Raw genomic sequence first — 17,552 nt, forward strand, 5'->3', positions numbered from 1 at the left:
CCAAAGTTTCCAAAACTGTCAAAATATTTTCTGAGTATAACAATACTTATTCTGCAGGCGAAAACCTGAGAAAATGTAACCCGGAAGTGATATTTCTTTTTTTAAATCTGTGTTCCCTGGCCCGTCTAACCTCCATTTAAAGGGYTATCAACCAGATTCCTTTTCCAATGGCTTCCTCAGGCTGTGACCAAGCTTTAGACATAGTTTCAGGCTTTTATTTTGAAAAATGAGCGAGTTTTTTCAAAAGTAGTCAGGTGTCCTCTGAATATTTCCTGCGCGCGAGAGAGGGGCACCCCATTTTCCTTTTGTCTCTTACGCCATTTCGCCACAACTTTGGAAATCAAATCAAATTTATTTATATAGCTCTTCTTACATCAGCTGATATATCAAAGTGCTGTACAGAAACCCAGCCTAAAACCCCAAACAGCAAGCAATGCAGGTGTAGAAGCACGGTGGCTAGGAAAAACTCCCTAGAAAGGCCAAAACCTAGGAAGAAACCTAGAGAGGAACCAGGCTATGAGGGCTGGCCAGTCCTCTTCTGGTTGTGCCGGGTGGAGATTATAACAGAACATGGCCAAGATGTACAAATGTTCATAAATGACCAGCATGGTCAAATAATAATAATCACAATATAGAAACTTTGTACCTGTTTCCTCCAGCTTCTTCACAAGGTCCTTTGCTGTTGTTCTGGGATTGATTTGCACTTTTCGCACCAAAGTACATTCATCTCTAGGAGACAGATTGCGTCTCCTTCCTAAGCGGTATGACGGCTGCGTGGTCCCATGGTGTTTATACTTGCGTACATTTGTTTGTACAGATGAACGTGGTACCTTCAGGCATTTGGAAATTGCTCCCAAGGATGAACCAGACTTGTGGAGGTCTACATTTTTTTTCTGAGGTCTTTGCTGATTTTCCCATGATGTCAAGAGGCACTGAGTTTGAAGGTAGGCCTTGAAATACATCCACAGGTACACCTCCAACTGACTCAAATGATGTCAATTAGCCTATCAGAAACTTCTAAAGCCATGACATCATTTCATGGAATTGTCCAAGTTGTTTAAAGGCACAGTCAACTTAGTGTATGTAAACTTCTGACGCACTGGAATTGCAATACAGTGAATTATAAGTGAAATAATCTGTCTGTAAACAATTTTTGGAAAAATTACTTGTGTCATGCACAAAGTAGATGTCCCAACCGTCTTGCCAAAACTATAGTTTGTTAACAAGAAATTTGTGGAGTGGTTGAAAAATGCGTTTTAATGACTCCAACCTAAGTGTATGTAAACTTCCGACTTCAACTGTAGCTAACTTTGTTCAATTCAAGGGATGCGAGCGCCAAAATATGTAGACACGCCCAAATATGCACAGCCCAGTCAATACCCACACAACATGTTTAAGCAAAAGCATGCAAGGCAGTGACTGGAGTCAGGAATGGCTGTGTGTGTCAAGGATTTGAATGGATAGAAAGAAAGGCATGAATACCTTGGGGCCTTTCCTGAAGTTTTGTTGCAGGTTTAGCAAATGTTTAGATTTTTAGCATAAAATCCCCAGAATCATAATCATTAGATTATCACAAGGGAACCAATGCCTACCCTGAATAAACTGATTGCACATCGCTGTAATAAACATTCCAGGTCAGGTCACCCATGTCCAGTGTCTGCTGCACCCGTCCAGACAGGACGGGTTCTGCAGATCCTGGTGGGAGCACAGTGTAGAGTCAGGCTCTATCTAGGGTTTCAGCCCCTGAGATGTGATGCCATTGCACCAATGTCCTTTTCATTAGGCACCAAATGCAACAAAACAGCCTCAAACAAGGAGGCACTATCTGGACTTGCTCAATTAGAAACGCTTGTTTTCGTTTTCCTTTGCAAAACGTTTTGCTGCAGTGTGTGCCCTAATTAATGCAACCCAGATCTAGCTAAATGGCCAAAGCTAAAGGGTGTGTGGACCAGTAGAGGCTGCTGAGGGGAGGACGGCTAATAATAATGGCTGGAACGGAGTGAATGGAATGGCATATTGATGTATTGGATACCATTCTGCCTATTCCGCTCCAGCCATTACCACAAGCCCACCCTCAGCAATTAAGGTGCCACCAACCTCCTGTGGTGTGTACTGTGTAGTACAGTMGGGCAAAAAAGTATTTAGTCAGCCACCAATTGTGCAAGTTCTCCCACTTAAAAAGATGATAGAGGCCTGTAATTTTCATCATGGGTACACTTCAACTATGACAGACAAAATGAGAAGAAAAAAATCCAGATAATCACATTGTAGGATTTTTAATGAATTTATTTGCAAATTATGGTGGAAAATAAGTATTTGGTCAATAACAAAAGTTTATCTCAATACTTTGTTKTATACCCTTTGTTGGCAATGACAGAGGTCAAACGTTTTCTGTAAGTCTTCACAAGGTTTTCWCACACTGTTGCTGGTATTTTGGCCCATTCCTCCATGCAGATCTCCTCTAGAGCAGTGATGTTTTGGGGCTGTTGCTGGGCAACACGGACTTTCAACTCCCTCCAAAGATTTTCTATGGGGTTGAGATCTGGAGACTGGCTAGGCCACTCCAGGACCTTGAAATGCTTCTTACGAAGCCACTCCTTCGTTGCCCGGGCGGTGTGTTTGTGATCATTGTCATGCTGAAAGACCCAGCCACGTTTCATCTTCAATGCCCTTGCTGATGGAAGGAGGTTTTCACTCAAAATCTCACGATACATGGCCCCATTCATTCTTTCCTTTACACGGATCAGTCGTCCTGGTCCCTTTGCAGAAAAACAGCCCCAAAGCATGATGTTTCCACCCCCATGCTTCACAGTAGGTATGGTGTTCTTTGGATGCAACTCAGCATTCTTTGTCCTCCAAACACGACGAGTTGAGTTTTTACCAAAAAGTTCTATTTTGGTTTCATCTGACCATATGACCATATGACATTCTCAATCTTATTCTGGATCATCCAAATGCTCTCTAGCAAACTTCAGACGGGCCTGGACATATACTGGCTTAAGCAGGGGGACACTTCTGGCACTGCAGGATTTGAGTCCCTGGCGGCGTAGTGTGTTACTGATGGTAGGCTTTGTTACTTTGGTCCCAGCTCTCTGCAGGTCATTCACTAGGTCCCCCCGTGTGGTTCTGGGATTTTTGCTCACCGTTCTTGTGATCATTTTGACCCCACGGGGTGAGATCTTGCGTGGAGCCCCAGATCGAGGGAGATTATCAGTGATCTTGTATGTCTTCCATTTCCTAATAATTGCTACCACAGTTGATTTCTTCAAACCAAGCTGCTTACCTATTGCAGATTCAGTCTTCCCAGCCTGGTGCAGGTCTACAATTTTGTRTCTGGTGTCCTTTGACAGCTCTTTGGTCTTGGCCATAGTGGAGTTTGGAGTGTGACTGTTTGAGGTTGTGGACAYGTGTCTTTTATACTGATAACAYGTTCAAACAMGTGCCATTAATACAGGTAACGAGTGGAGGACAGAGGAGCCTCTTAAAGAAGAAGTTACAGGTCTGTGAGAGCCAGAAATCTTGCTTGTTTGTAGGTGACCAAATACTTATTTTCCACCATAATTTGCAAATAAATTCATTAACAATCCTACAATGTGATTTTCTGGATTTCTTTTTCTCATTTTGTCTGTCAAAGTTGAAGTGTACCTATGATGAAAATTACAGGCCTCTCTCATCTTTTTAAGTGGGAGAACTTGCACAATTGGTGGCTGACTAAATACTTTTTTTGCCCCACTGTATCTGTGTCTACTGAGCATGTAGTATTTGTAATGCCTGTACTGATTCAGTACTGATGTATCAGTGAATGGAGAGGGTCTATATCGTGGGAGTGGAGGAAATTGACTGATAAGGTGCACTGTACTGAGTTCATCTCTGTATTTCATCCAGATTGAAAAACCATACAGTTATATGTAATTTAGGGAACCAATCTGTCCATAGTGTTACGAAGTGGTGACAACTCCGTTGAGATTACATCATATCGTGCATCTACTGTGTGGCTTGAAGCTTCATTCTCACAGTAGCATAACATGGGAATACTGTTTCCACACAATGTCAGAAAATGTCCCCCTCCCTTCCTTCATAACAGTTTTATCTAGGGATTCAGCATGTACAGCTTTAGATAATAACCCAGTGGACATTTGGACATCTGCCAATTGCAGAGGCTGACATGTCGACTATGGAATTTATTTTGTACAGAAAAGACAATACCTCGATAAAGCTACTTTATAGTCAGACCCTGTAATCTCTTTCTCAGTCCTTGCATTCTGTATGCTAAAACTGCTCATGAAAATCAAACAATTTCTATTGTATACTTTTTCTAAATATAACATATACTATCGTAGAGAAGAGAAGAGAGAACATTTTCCTGAGATTGTAAACAAACATGTTGTTATTTTCTTGTTGTTTGTTCCCAGCTCCAATGACGTAATGGGCATGTGCGGTGGAACAGCGGTGGTCCTTCGACGAATCCTCTGCCTCCTCCTCCTCCTCGTCTTCATTCGGGGTTGCCACAGTAACGGCATTCGGGGAGGTAGAATCCTGGTCTTCCCAGAGGATGGCAGCCACTGGCTCAACATGGAGGTCATCCTCCGAGAGCTCCACTCCAGAGGTCACAACCTCACCGTGCTGCGCTCTGCCAAGAGCTGGTACATTCCCCAGAATTCCCCTGTCTACACCTCTATCACCGTGAACCCTGCTCCTCCTCCGGCGGGCGAGGACCTGGGTCCTGACTTCTACACCATCCTGATGCAGCGCTCACTGAAACTCCGCAGGATGTTACCGGTCCTCCGTTTCCTGGAGCAGCAGAAGGACACGGCGGCCATGTTGATGATGTTTCACAGCGAGGCACTCTGCATGATCTCCACCATCTTGGATGACTCCGTCCTCGTCGCCAAACTGAGGGTGTCCAGATTTGACCTGATGCTCACCGACCCTGCCTTCCCTGCTGGAGTGCTCCTGGCCCAATACCTGGGCATGCCCATGGTTTATAATGTCCGCTGGCTCAACGCAGGCGAGGCCCACATGACTGTTGCCCCCACGCTGCCCTCCTATGTTCCGATGTACAACTCCCTGTTCAGCGATAATATGGACCTCCTTCAGAGGACAGAGAACTTCCTGCGTTACCTGGTCATCCTCCTCCAGGAGCACCTGGTCATCCTGCCACTCTACGTCAACCTGCTCCAACGTCACTTCCCCCCTGGTGCTGACCTGCTCTCCATGCAGCGCTCAGCAGACGTGTGGCTGATGCGGGTGGACTTTGTCTTTGAGTTCCCGCGGCCTACCATGCCCAATGTGGTCTATGTGGGGGGCTTCCAGTGCCGTCCAGCTGAGCCACTTCCTGCTGACCTGGAGGCCTTCATGCAGAGCTCTGGAGAGCACGGGGTGGTGGTCATGTCTCTGGGAACGCTGGTGTCCGCCCTGCCTAAGGAGGTGACCGAGGCGGTGGCCCAAGCCTTTGCCCTGCTGCCCCACAAGGTGGTGTGGAGGTTCCTGGGAGAAAGACCCTCTTCCCTGGGGAACAACACCCTGCTACTGGACTGGCTCCCCCAGAACGACCTCCTGGGCCACCCCAAAACCCGCGCCTTCGTGGCTCACGGAGGCACCAACGGCCTGTATGAGGCCATCTACCACGGGGTCCCTGTGCTGGGCCTGCCGCTCCTCTTCGACCAGTTTGACAACGTCCTGCGACTGCAGGTGCGCGGGGTGGCACGGGTGCTGGAGGCCGCCACTCTCACCACAGAGGACTTTCTGGAGGCCCTAAGGGATGTGCTGGAGAATAAGTCCTACCGCCACAACATGCAGAAGCTCTCTGGCCTGCACCGCGACACGCCCCTGTCCCCGCTCGCCAGTGCCACCTTCTGGATTGAGTACGTGATGAGGAACGGTGGAGCGTCCCACCTGCGCACCGAAGCCTACAGCCTGCCCTGGTACTCCTACCACAGCCTGGACGTGGCGGCGCTGCTCCTGGCCCTCAGCGGGGCCTCTCTCTGGGCATCAGTCTATGTCTGCAGCAGGCTGTGCTGCAGGAGCTCCAGGAGGAAGACCAAGCTGGAGTGAGACATGAATCTAAAGATGGGCCAAGATGGCTATTTTAGATGTTGTACGTATTTGACCATCAATTGGCACTTTTCCGTCAACGATTTTAAAAATTGCTCAAACGAATCTTGAGAAAATTTTTACACATTCAAAAAATCCACCATAAATACATAATAACATTAAAAGGGAAGTACATGACTCAATAAAAACTGAGGAAAAGTTATTTATATTCAGWCTGGCCTTAGGGAATGTGGTGCCCTGGAACTGTCAGATTACGTATTGGATTTCAGTCTGGTGAGGGAAAGTACAAGATGACAAAGATAACACTCTCCTCTCTATGATATCATGTGTTAAAAATACAGCCTAGCCAACATTGTCTCACACTCCCATTCTCCTCAAACAATTTGAATTGTGTAGTTGTAGCTTTTCCCTGTGCCTGAGCTACAAAGTAAACTTAGGGTAAATTATGACTATACTGTATACCACAGTCGTACACAGTCAACAAATATGTTTGTTCAAAGGAAAAATATATGTCATACTCATACTTTTCCACCTAAAAGCCCCAGTAAGAAGTCTCAATAAAGATGTAATTATTGTCATCCGAATAGAGTCAATTAACATTACACACTCTCCTTTTTCTGTTGAGTGTTGAGTGGTGTGCGGTGCGCGTTGTGTGTTGCATTTACACTGTCTCTTTGTGAGGCTGTTATCTCAACCTGTCAGTTGCTTCCTCCTCCGGCGCAGAGGCTGATCCTCTCATCACATAGCCTCTGTGGCCTGTTATCTCTGCTTTCTGACACAGAAACACACACACACGCAGTGAGAGGCATCCATTGTTTAAGAGAAGACAAAGGGGAAATATGTTATGTTACAGAATATTTGTTTCTTAAAATGTTTTGCCTTAGTTTCCCCAACCATGAAATGGTCACACATTCATAGATTGTTACAAGAACACTATCCATAAAGCACTTAGAATTTTTCCCTTCCTTCCCTACACTCATAAAACCAGTCTCCTTCTCACTCACTTTTTTTCCTCCTCTAACGGTGAGAGAACGAGGGAAGAGGGAGAAAGAGTGGGGAGAGGAGTGAGTGTTTTTGTTCAGGAAAAGAAAGGGGTTCTCCTGCGGTTCTCAGGATGTTGCCCTTAAAGCCTGGAAAAGTGGGCTTCCTGTCCAGGGTAACAATCAGAGAATAGACAAGGCCCTGAGGATTAAGACGCTGTGTTCCTTCAGCAGCAGACACAGTCACTTTGTGTTGTACACCAAGCAGCTGGAGGGAAGAAGAGGTTTGTGGAACAATTTCTACTGCATGGATTTTAGAGCTGTATGGGTGAGGTGAGTTTTCTTGGGCAATTTTTTTTAAATTCTCTTTTTTATGCTTTAGTTGTATGGGTTTCACTTTAATCTCATGCTCCAATGCAACTGTTGACATAATGTTTGTGTAACAATACTGTACATGCTTGTGTAATGTTCTGATTTAATGTTGTAGAAATGTTGTACTAATGTTGTCATGATCCTCCTATCATCTTCATCCTTGTCCTCCTCAGGTTTTCCACCAGGATTTGAGATCACTGGATCCTAGCAGAATGAAATTTGCGTGATGGACACCTGACTCTGGGAGCCAATAGAAACAATACGGACAGATCACATGCATATGAATTTATAGATTTTATGAATGATTTGGATTAGAATACTTCCTCTGTCAAGTGCATCTATTTCCACATTTTCTATCAGAAGTATTGCATTTATGAATGAATTGAATGGATATAAATCCAGAGACTGTCACACCACTGTCTCTCTCTGGGAATATAAATTTGCACCAGAGGGTGAAATAAGCACCTGTGTACTGTAGTACCTGGTTTCTTGTCAAAGGACTTTGAGGGTATCCCTCCTCACCCAGAGACTGTCAGAGATCATGTCCAACAGCAATGACAGCTGCAACCTCCCCCTGAACACCGACACACTTGGTCTCACCTACATCTACAGCCTGGCCTTCTCACTGGGTCTCCCTTGCAACCTGCTGTCCCTCTGGGGACTGTACCAACTGGGCCGGTCCGGTGGGGGTGGCTGTCAGCTGGTCTACATCCTCAACCTGCTGCTCTCTGACCTCCTCCAGCTCCTCACCCTCCCTCTCTGGATCCTCTATCTCCAGGGGGCGCACCGCTGGCCCTACGGCCGCCCCGCCTGCGAGTTTGTGGGCTATGTCTTCTACGTCAACGTCTACGCTAGCGTGGTGTTCCTCTGTATCATCGCACTGGACCGTTGCCTGGCGATAGTACACCCGTTGAGTAGTCGTGGCGTTCGGACCGTGCGGGTGGCGGCGGTATTGGGGGTGGCGGTCTGGACACTGACCTTTCTGTTCTGTTTGGGCGGGCTTCTTCCGTCAGTGTTTGATGCGGAGAGGCTGTTGTGTCTGGAGCAGTACCCCGTCAGCCTCAGATATGCTCACTTTAAGATTGCTACGGTTGTCATGGGGTTCCTGCTGCCCTGTGGTATACTGGGGTGAGTGGGAAACTGAGTATGAAGTATGCTTGGCTGACATGTTATGTGTGATTGCATAAAGAAATGGAGGAGTATGGCCTGCACTCTGCATCTACATGTGTCCGTCGATAATGCTTTGATAAATATGAAGTGCACACTATAAACACCTTTATATTAACATGTCACATTACATGCAAAAGGATGTGTCAATGAGAGGAGTCTTGTTAAAAAGTCACATCTAACATATTTACCTGACATGACCTTTGACCTTGGCCTCTGTATCTCTCTCCCGCACCCTCCCCTTACAGCTACACTTCCGCCCGTATAGGCGTGACTCTCCAACACTCGCCATCCGTCTCCAACCAGGGCCGTCACAAAATCACAGGCATCCTCATTGTCATCACTGTCATCTTCATCGTCGTCTTCGGACCCTACCACCTCGTCGGGGGGTACCGTTTTGTCTCCTTGCTCCTCACAGATGACCCCTGTGAGTTGGAGCGGTCCATTTTCCTATGTTACCGGCTGTGCTACGGCCTGACGAGCCTCAACACCCTGCTGGACCCTCTGTTCTACATCTTCCTGTGTCATGACGCCCGTCTGGAGCTCCGCAAGTCACTGACGCCCTGTCTGGGACCGGGGCACACAGCCCCCAAACAGGTCAGACTCAGTCTCCGGGGGCATCCTGATCAGAGTGACAGTGTGTAGAGAGACTGGATTGGACACGTTTTTGAGTTTCCTGTTCCTTTGATTCTAAGGAAGAAGAATCTGGATAAACTGTATTATGTTACCCGTTTCTTGTTCTTTGATGGTCTTGAAGTCGAGAGGAGAGGAAACATTTTGTGGTGACACCAGCCATACACTACAATGCAGTGTTTTCATAGACTTGCTCAAGGAACTGACTCCACTGGTTTGGCTGCTGAGAATTGGTGATGGAAAAAAGCAGCGATTGTGCCACCTAGTGGGGAGATTATGTATGCTGTTGGCTGACATTGGAAACGGTGTTCCATCTGCTTCACCTTTCTGCTGACAGTCATCTCTAACTTTTAATGCACTGCAATAGCTGCCTCAGAGTATACAGCCATATGAATGACTATCAGTGGATATCAATAATAATGTCAAATATGTCTTGATTACTTGCTTATTGCAGTAAATAAAGTCATTTTAAATACCTTATTTATTAAGTTGTATGAGAAACTCCAAAATATCTTTCCAAAAGAGCTTATCATAACCAGACAAACTAAACATACACCAGACACCAAAACATATTTACAAACACATACTCCAGAGACTAAAACAGACAGTCTGAGAGTCAGAGTCTTTATGTGCCTTTTACTGAGGAGTGGCTTCCGTCGGCCACTCTACCATAAAGGCCTGATTGGTTGAGTGCTGCAGAGATGGCTGTCCTTCTGGAAGGTTGTCCCATCTCTACAGAGGAACTCTGGAGCTCTGTCAGAGTGACCATTGGGTTCTTGGTCACCTCCCTGACCAAGGCCCTTTTCCCCCAATTGCTCAATGTGGCCAGGCTGTGTTCTTGGGGACCTTTAATGGTGCAGACATTTTCTGGTACGATTCCCCAGATCTGTGCCTTGACACAATCCTGTCTCAGCCCCCCCATAGGGAATTCCTTCAACCTCATGGCTTGGTTTTTGCTCTGACATGCACTGTCAATTGTGGGACCTTATATAGACAGGCGTGTGCCTTTCAAAATCATGTCCAATCAATTGAATTTACCACAATGGACACCAATCAAGTGGTAGAAACATCTCAAGGATGATCAATGGAAACAGGATGCAACTGAGCTCAATTTCAAGTTTCATAGGAAAGGGTCTCAATACTTATGTAAACAAGTTCTGTTTTTTTATTCAATACATTTGCCCAAAATTCTACAAACTTGTTCTTGCCTTGTCATTATGAGGTATTGTGTGTAGATTGCAGAGGATTTGTTTTATTTAATCCATTTTAGAATAAGGCTGTAATGTAACAAAATGTGGAAAAAGTCAAGGTGTCTGAATACTTTCCGAAGGCACCGTAGAGACTTACAATGGGGAACTAGCTCAATTTGTGCTCCTCTCAAGGTACAGATACGCAGGTCTTTAGGATCAATTTCACAATACCTGAAGAAAAAAAACTTGGTTTTATCAACATTTAGCACTAATTTAAGATCGGTGAGCGATTCTTGAATTGAATCAAAGCCGAGGGTCGCGAACGGCCTGCTGCACTGATGGGGCACATGATTAAATAACGAATCCGCATAGAGATGTAAGCCCGTTATTATTATTATTCAGGGACAAACATTAATGTAAATAGTGAACAGTAAAAGGCATAGTATTGAGCCTTGTGGCACTCCTTGGTTATGTAAAAAAAAAATTTGACTGAACTACATCAGCAGACAGACACTGAGTGTACAAGACATTACAAACACCGGCTCTTTCCATGACAGACTGACCAGGTGAATGCTATGATCCCTTATTGCTGTCACTTGTTAAACCCACTTCAATCAGTGTAGATGAAGAGGAGGAGACAGGTTAAAGAAAGATCTTTAAGCCTTGACACAATTGAAACATGGATTGTGTATATGTGCCAATCAAAGGGTGAATGGGCAAAGCAAAAGATTTAAGTGCCTTTGAACGGAGTATCGTAGTAGGTGCCAGGCACACCGGTTTGTGTCAAGAACTGCAACACTGATGGGTTTTTCCATGCTCAACCGTTTCCTGTGTGTATCAAGAATAGTCCACCACCCAAAGGACATCCAGCCAACTTGACACAACTGTGGGAAGCATTGGAGTCAACATGGGCCAGCATCCCTGTGGTACGCTTTGACACCTTGTAGAATCCATCCCCCAACGAATTGAGGCTGTTCTGAGGGCAAAAGAGCGTGCAAATCAATATTAGGAAGGTGTTTACTTCTGTCGTGCAGATCATTTTTGAACCAGCTACAGGCCAGTTGGTCTATACAAATTTCGGATAGCCTCCGTAGCAGGAGTGCATGATCAACCATATCGAATGCTTTCAACAGATCAATATAAAGGGCAGTGCAGTGCAGTTTCCTGTCTAGTGCGTTAACCATATAAAGCAGCCAAGATGGTGCTCTGTCCTGGCCTAAAGCCTGACTGGTGAGCATTCGGAATAGATTTTCCATCTAAAAAAGGACAGCAGCTGAGAATTTACAGAGACTTCTAATATCTTCGCTAGACATGAAAGTTTTGAGATTGGGTGATAATTACAAAGATAGCAGGGATCACCACCTTTGTGGAGCAGGAGATCAAGGGCCACCTTCCACACCTTAGGAATAATACCCAAGAGAATGGATAGATTAAAAATATATGTGTCAAGGATTCCACAATCATATGTACAGCAAGTCGTAGAAGACATGGGTCAAGCATGTCTGCCCCAGTGGACTTTTCCCATCAATAACTAAGAGCGAGACCAGTGGGTCACCATTTACATTAGCAGGCAAGTCTGCAATTGAACAGGGGTGCATCAGAGCCTACTTGGAATGGGTACCGTAAAAAAGCAACAAGCAAATATAAAAGCATACTAGCACATTGCTGAGCCTTTGGTTTAACACTACTGAAACCATTGCAAAACACACAAGATATATCCCTTAATCCTTCTGAGTGTATGCTGTACATAACACAGATTCAAAATGCAATGATTTATAAATGGATCATTATGTATCCCACTGTTGCAGAACCTAGACGCGAACCTGGCTTTGGCACCGGAACCGTCATTGACACAACACCACCTCAGTTAGCAGGGTGTGGTTCCTTCGTCTTCTGTGCCACCTCCTCCTCCGCCCTGGAGTCTCTTCCTCTCAGGCTGGGGGCATTGTTGAGGGACCGCCTCCCCCTCAGCAGTAGCTCTGAGGTACTGATGGAAGATCTCTGCGTGCTTTGTCGCCGTGACCACTCCCCTAGGTCCTCCGCCAGCACGCTCTCCATTACTGCCGCAAGGGACTGTCTGATCTTATGGCACAGGTCCGGGCAGCTGAACACATAGAGGATGGGGTTTAGCACACTGTTGAGGAAGGCTAGGCTGGCGGTGGGGGGCAGGCCGCTGGCCACGAGGCCCCGGAGGGAGGGTCGATACTGAGCTACAGCCTCCAGGACACTGAAGACGTGGTATGGAGCCCAACAGACCACAAAGCTCATCAACACCGCTACCACTAGTCTAACGAAGCGGAAAGGGTGCCGGTTGCGGCCACGCCGCGCGATACTAATGGTCACTGAGACATAGCTCCACACAATGACCACCAGGGGAAGAATGAAGGCCAGGAGGAGCTTAGAGAAGGCCAGGGCATCCTGGCGTGCCTCACACAGCTCTTTTAGGTCAAACTCCCTAACAGGGAGATACTGGGCGTAGTTATAGTAACACATGATCCGCCCGTCATGCCGATGAATAGTATCCCGGAATAGGTAGTACGGTACCGTACAGAGCACAGCCAGGGCCCAGATGATTCCACATACCCTGCCGACCAGCCGCACGTTCCTCCGGTTGTGGACCCAGACGGGCTTGTGAACCACCAGACAGCGGTCCAGAGAGATGGCCGCAAGCAGGAAGGCACTGACGAACATGTTGAGGAAGAAGACGGAGGAGTGGAGTTTGCAGAAGGTGGTGCCCAGGGTCCAGGTGGCTCCGCGGGCCAGGAAGATGGTGAAGAAGGGGAGTGACGCCGTGGCCAGGAGGTCCGAGGCAGCCAGGTTGAGGATCCACACGCTGATGACGGTACGGCGGACACGGAAACCCACGACCCCCAAGATGAGGATGTTCTCCAGGATGCCGAAGGAGGAGACCAGGCCGTGGAGACACACCGTGGCCAGGCTCAGAGCCCCCACCTCAGCCGAGGAGTTGGAAGGTACGCTGGCGTTCACCATGGCCTGGATGAGAGGGCAGTAGCCGGGGCTGCTGCTAGAATTGGTCATCTTGACAGTTGAGATTCTGCTTCTGACACTTTATCCACTTTGGCTCTGAATTCCTGTGTACAACACTGCAAAGAAACAAGGCAAAGAGGCATTACGAATTAGGACTCTATTCATTCCGTATCTTGGAAATTCAGAGTTACAGCATGATTGAAATTTAGGAGAATATTCCATCAACGTTACACCAAACATACACAGAACATGGTTGCCGTGTTCGCAGAATATAAAATATTAATGTTCTAGACATGTTTCATGAGAATGTTGCAAGAACATTCCTTTGTATCAGTTGTCAGGAGATCGGCTGATCATCAAGCTTTGATTATTTGAATTAGCTGTGTAGTGCTAGGGCAAAAAACAAAACGTGCACCCAGGGGGGACCCCAGGACCCAGTTTGGGGAACATTCTACTGAATATACGTTAGCAAAAACCTTCAGAGAACGTTCTTAGCATGCCTCTACTTCTCTGCCTCGCTTCCTGACGCTTTAATAAATCGTAAAAGCCATCTCCAAACTGGCAATTGTTTCCGATTATTAGCCATGGTGGTTTCTGTCTAACACGACTGAAGTGTCAAGTTTGCCTGAAACTGTTCAACTGCCACTACCATCTCAAATGGTTAAGAGCGAGAGATGGCTTATCTCTCTGTCTCACTCTCTCACTCTCTCCACATCCTCTGTGCAAGTTTGCCTTGTCTATATATGTGAAAGCCATTGTACAAATAGGCAACTTCTGTTCTAGCTCTTTGCTAGTCTCCTAGTACAGAACGTTGTGTTTGTTGATGGAAATGTACCCCATAGTAGGGGAGAGTGGGGTAAGTTGAGCCAGTTTTTACATTCAGCATCACTCTGTCAGGGGAAATAAAGATATCTACATATATTTCAGGATGTTGTGTATCCATGGAAAAAAACTCTGAATTTATGTAAACATAACAGTTTTGAAAACATAGCTTGTCCAAAAAAGGTGGTCTTTTGGCACAACTTATCCCGGGTATGGGGTAAATTGAGCTGCGGGACAGGGTAAGTTAAGCCACCTACAAAATCCTTTTAAAACCCTGTCTATCTTTTTTTCCCAAACACAGTTCAACACAATCACTTTGTCTTTTAAAGGGATACTTTGACATTTTGGCAATGAGGCCATTTAACTCATGGATACCATTCTCATGTCTCCATGTCCAGTATGAAGTTGCTCGCAGATACGCATGCGGTTTGCAGTATGCCTTCAACATACAACATATTTTAAGCATTTTTAAACACAGGCTTAACACCTAACAAACACTTTGTACTTATTTTAATTTTTTTACACTTCTAACATAGACTAGGCAATGTTGTTACCTCATATCCCAGCGATAATTAATTGCATTACGCCTGGGAAGAAAAAAATTGCTCAACCATTGGCTCAACTTACCCCAAGGCAAACATTTGGACTTTAGTGCCTTCGGAAAGTATTCAGATCCCTTGACGTGTTCCACATTTTGTTACGTTACAGCCTGGTGTGACAAGCTTGTAGCATCATACCCATGAAGACTTGATGCTGTAATAACTGCCAGAGGTGCTTCAACAAAGTACTGAGTAAAGAGTCTGAATACTTATGTAAATGTGATATTTCAGTGTTATTTTATTTTTTAATTTACAAAAAAAAAAAAAAAAAGGGTTTTGCTTMWTCWWTGMGGGGTHTMGTGMGTYGWTTMAGGWMTATTTTTTTTTTTRRTCAATTTTCGAGTAAAGCTGTAACCTAACAAAAATGTGGAAAAAGTCAAGGGGTCTGATACTTTAAGGCACTTAAACACAGCTACAAGGATGCTAGGTTTAGGACTTCATATTGAAGCTTATAGAGACCCCAACGGATCTATAGAACAATCATAAAAGTATCTACTTTGGTTAGATACAAGCATCACATAACTTCTAATAAATTCATTTGACTTTTGAAAATCCGTTTTTTGGACCTAACTAGCTTACTGCTTTTTCCATGTGGTTTCTTCCTTCACAGACTCCGTGAAATGATAACCTCTTTCTAAATATTTGGTCAAACGACACATTTTGGTTTCTGAGAAACAAGGGGGGCTCAACTATCCCTCCTCTCCTATCTAAAATTACATGAAAGCTTTTTTGTACGCCTACATTTCTCAGTTAAAGTGAAAAATAGAGCCAAAACTTAGAGTAATTTATTCTGGATCTTATCTCTTTGTAGTCCACATACAAAATGATTCTAAATTCCAAAATAGTTTTGAATGGATTACAAATAAAAACGCACCTTAGCTGAGAATTTTCTCTCCACTGCTGAGTCCACGTTGAGAGACTTGCTGCCCTGGTTGTGATCAGTGTAGTTACGATTGGTGGGTATTCAAGCACACTGACACGCCTGGAGTTACACCCACTAGTCAGTTGAACTGGGGATGAAAAGCATTTGACAGATTAAAGATAAGTTTATCTGGCCTTGTTAATACACTGACTACTGATTATTGGTGATATGGCCGAGGAAGAAGTTTCAGAAGAAACAAATTAAAAGGACCTCAACCTAACCCAAAATGGGTAAAATCAAAAAAAAAATTTAAGTGGACCTGGGGATAAAGCAGTTCATATCATCATTCCTTAATGCAATCTTATGGTTTTGATATGCTCTGCGACTCTATTGATGCATTATATTTCTCTCTCACACACAAGCTGTTTCTTTGCCGTGCTGATTAAGAGATTACTGACGACCACAAAAAATATGCTTGAATACCACACTCAGCTGTGGTGTCGATGGGGAAACTTCAGACGTGAGTCACCCATTGTTTGCTTCAACGAGGGAGAAAGCGTCAATTCACACAAAATAACTACTCTTTTCTCAACCCGTTTCCACTTGCATGCATGGTATGTATGGCAAAGCATCACTGACAGTAAAACAATAATCCAAGCACAACAATTGCATCACTAATTAGACTTGCGTCAGTGACAGGTTCTGTAGAACAGGAAATTCAAAGTTCTCTCGGGCAAGATATGTGATGTGCCATTGTCCATCTGCGGTTTATTGCCTGCAGTTCTAAAAAAAAAAGTAGCCTATCTTTGCATAGGGAATGCAAATGATTCCACTCAACATAGGCTTTTGGTACTAAGGCACAGCAACATAAAACATTTCAAATGATATCTCAAAAGAAATCTAATTTAGTGACTGTGGAAAATATATTCTGTTCTTATAGATTGATAAGGGTCTAGTTAGAATACTATTTGGGTGTTTCCAGAAACAGACTGGCCATAGTGCTAATAATGGGCCAGTCTGGGAACCTCAAGGAGAAAAATGGGCTGGGGTGTTAGTAATGCCTGAGGCTATTTCTCTGGGGATCCCAATCCATACCTGGGTATTGAAGAACACCAACCTGGTCAAAGAGCAATTCGTATTATTCTGTATGTAAATCCCAAACACTATTTAGTATGATATGTTACAGGGTTAAGGTTAGGGGAAGGATTAGCTAACACACTAAGTAGTTGCAAAGTAGCTAAAAAAGTTATAAATAGTTGAAAATTAGCTGAAATGTTAAAGTTGTCCGTGACAACATTCGAACTCACAACCTTTGGGTTGCTAGACATTCATGTTATACACCCAGCCAACCACCCAACTTCCATTTTTGCCTGAAGTAACCATAGATCTTATACCAAACGTACCAAATGTTTAATAAAAATTCATACTAACTTGTGTCAAGGATTTACATTTACTATGTTACGTCTAGTCTATGAGACCTTGCTGAGAACACTGGTTTCATGCTAAACTGAACAGAGAACACAGAAGTTGGGTTGAGAGGTCCTCCCAGGTTCTGTCCCAAATGGCACCCTATTCACTACAAAGTGCACTAGTTTTGACCAGAGCAATAGGGTGACATTTGGAATGTAGCACTAGTCCACACTGATGTGTGAGTTACAACAGCGTACTTTCAGTCCTGTCCATCAGATCCTGTGCCACCCATTTGTTTAAATTTTTATCCTATCAGTTTTGATTCACAATTTATACACATATTAACGACAACTACATTAAAATGTCAAAGACTAGCAGCCAATGTTTTTCAAACGGGTGTACGGACTGATTGCAAAATATGTTGAGACAGTGGTGTACCTCTTCCTTCCTCTGAGAGCCTCAGATAAACTGTCAA

At 44.8% G+C, this 17,552-nt stretch overlaps 3 protein-coding genes across 7 annotated transcripts in view; 2 read left to right on the forward strand and 1 right to left on the reverse strand.

Moving 5' to 3' along the window:
• The window catches only part of ugt5g1 (UDP glucuronosyltransferase 5 family, polypeptide G1), a 12,464-nt gene extending 5,832 nt beyond the window's left edge, over positions 1-6,632 (forward strand). For 4 of the 5 annotated variants that reach the window (XM_023982176.2, XM_023982174.2, XM_023982172.2 and 1 more), the window contains exon 2: positions 4,413-6,632. In XM_023982176.2, the coding sequence (XP_023837944.2) occupies positions 4,413-6,054 (1,642 nt within the window). In that variant the 3' untranslated portion in view covers positions 6,055-6,632. Of the gene's footprint in view, positions 1-853; positions 945-4,412 lie in introns of those variants that run through there. The other variant, XM_070437921.1, reaches the window with a different exon arrangement.
• Positions 6,633-7,231: 599 nt separating this feature from the next.
• On the forward strand, positions 7,232-9,682 carry LOC111960253 (G-protein coupled receptor 4). Its single transcript, XM_070437923.1, has 3 exons — positions 7,232-7,367; positions 7,580-8,534; positions 8,822-9,682. The coding sequence occupies exons 2-3, from the start codon at positions 7,948-7,950 to the stop codon at positions 9,216-9,218; spliced, it is 984 nt and encodes a 327-aa protein (XP_070294024.1). The 5' UTR covers positions 7,232-7,367; positions 7,580-7,947; the 3' UTR covers positions 9,219-9,682.
• Positions 9,670-17,077, reverse strand: LOC111960422 (prostaglandin D2 receptor 2-like). Its single transcript, XM_023982416.2, has 2 exons — positions 15,680-17,077; positions 9,670-13,500 (listed from the first exon to the last, which is right to left on the reverse strand). Exon 2 carries the CDS (start codon positions 13,433-13,435, stop codon positions 12,260-12,262), a length of 1,176 nt encoding a protein of 391 aa, XP_023838184.1. The 5' UTR covers positions 13,436-13,500; positions 15,680-17,077; the 3' UTR covers positions 9,670-12,259.
• Positions 17,078-17,552: the final 475 nt, after the last annotated feature.

The sequence above is a fragment of the Salvelinus sp. IW2-2015 genome, linkage group LG37 (assembly GCF_002910315.2).
Source record: "Salvelinus sp. IW2-2015 linkage group LG37, ASM291031v2, whole genome shotgun sequence".
Taxonomy (NCBI): Eukaryota; Metazoa; Chordata; class Actinopteri; order Salmoniformes; family Salmonidae; genus Salvelinus; species Salvelinus sp. IW2-2015.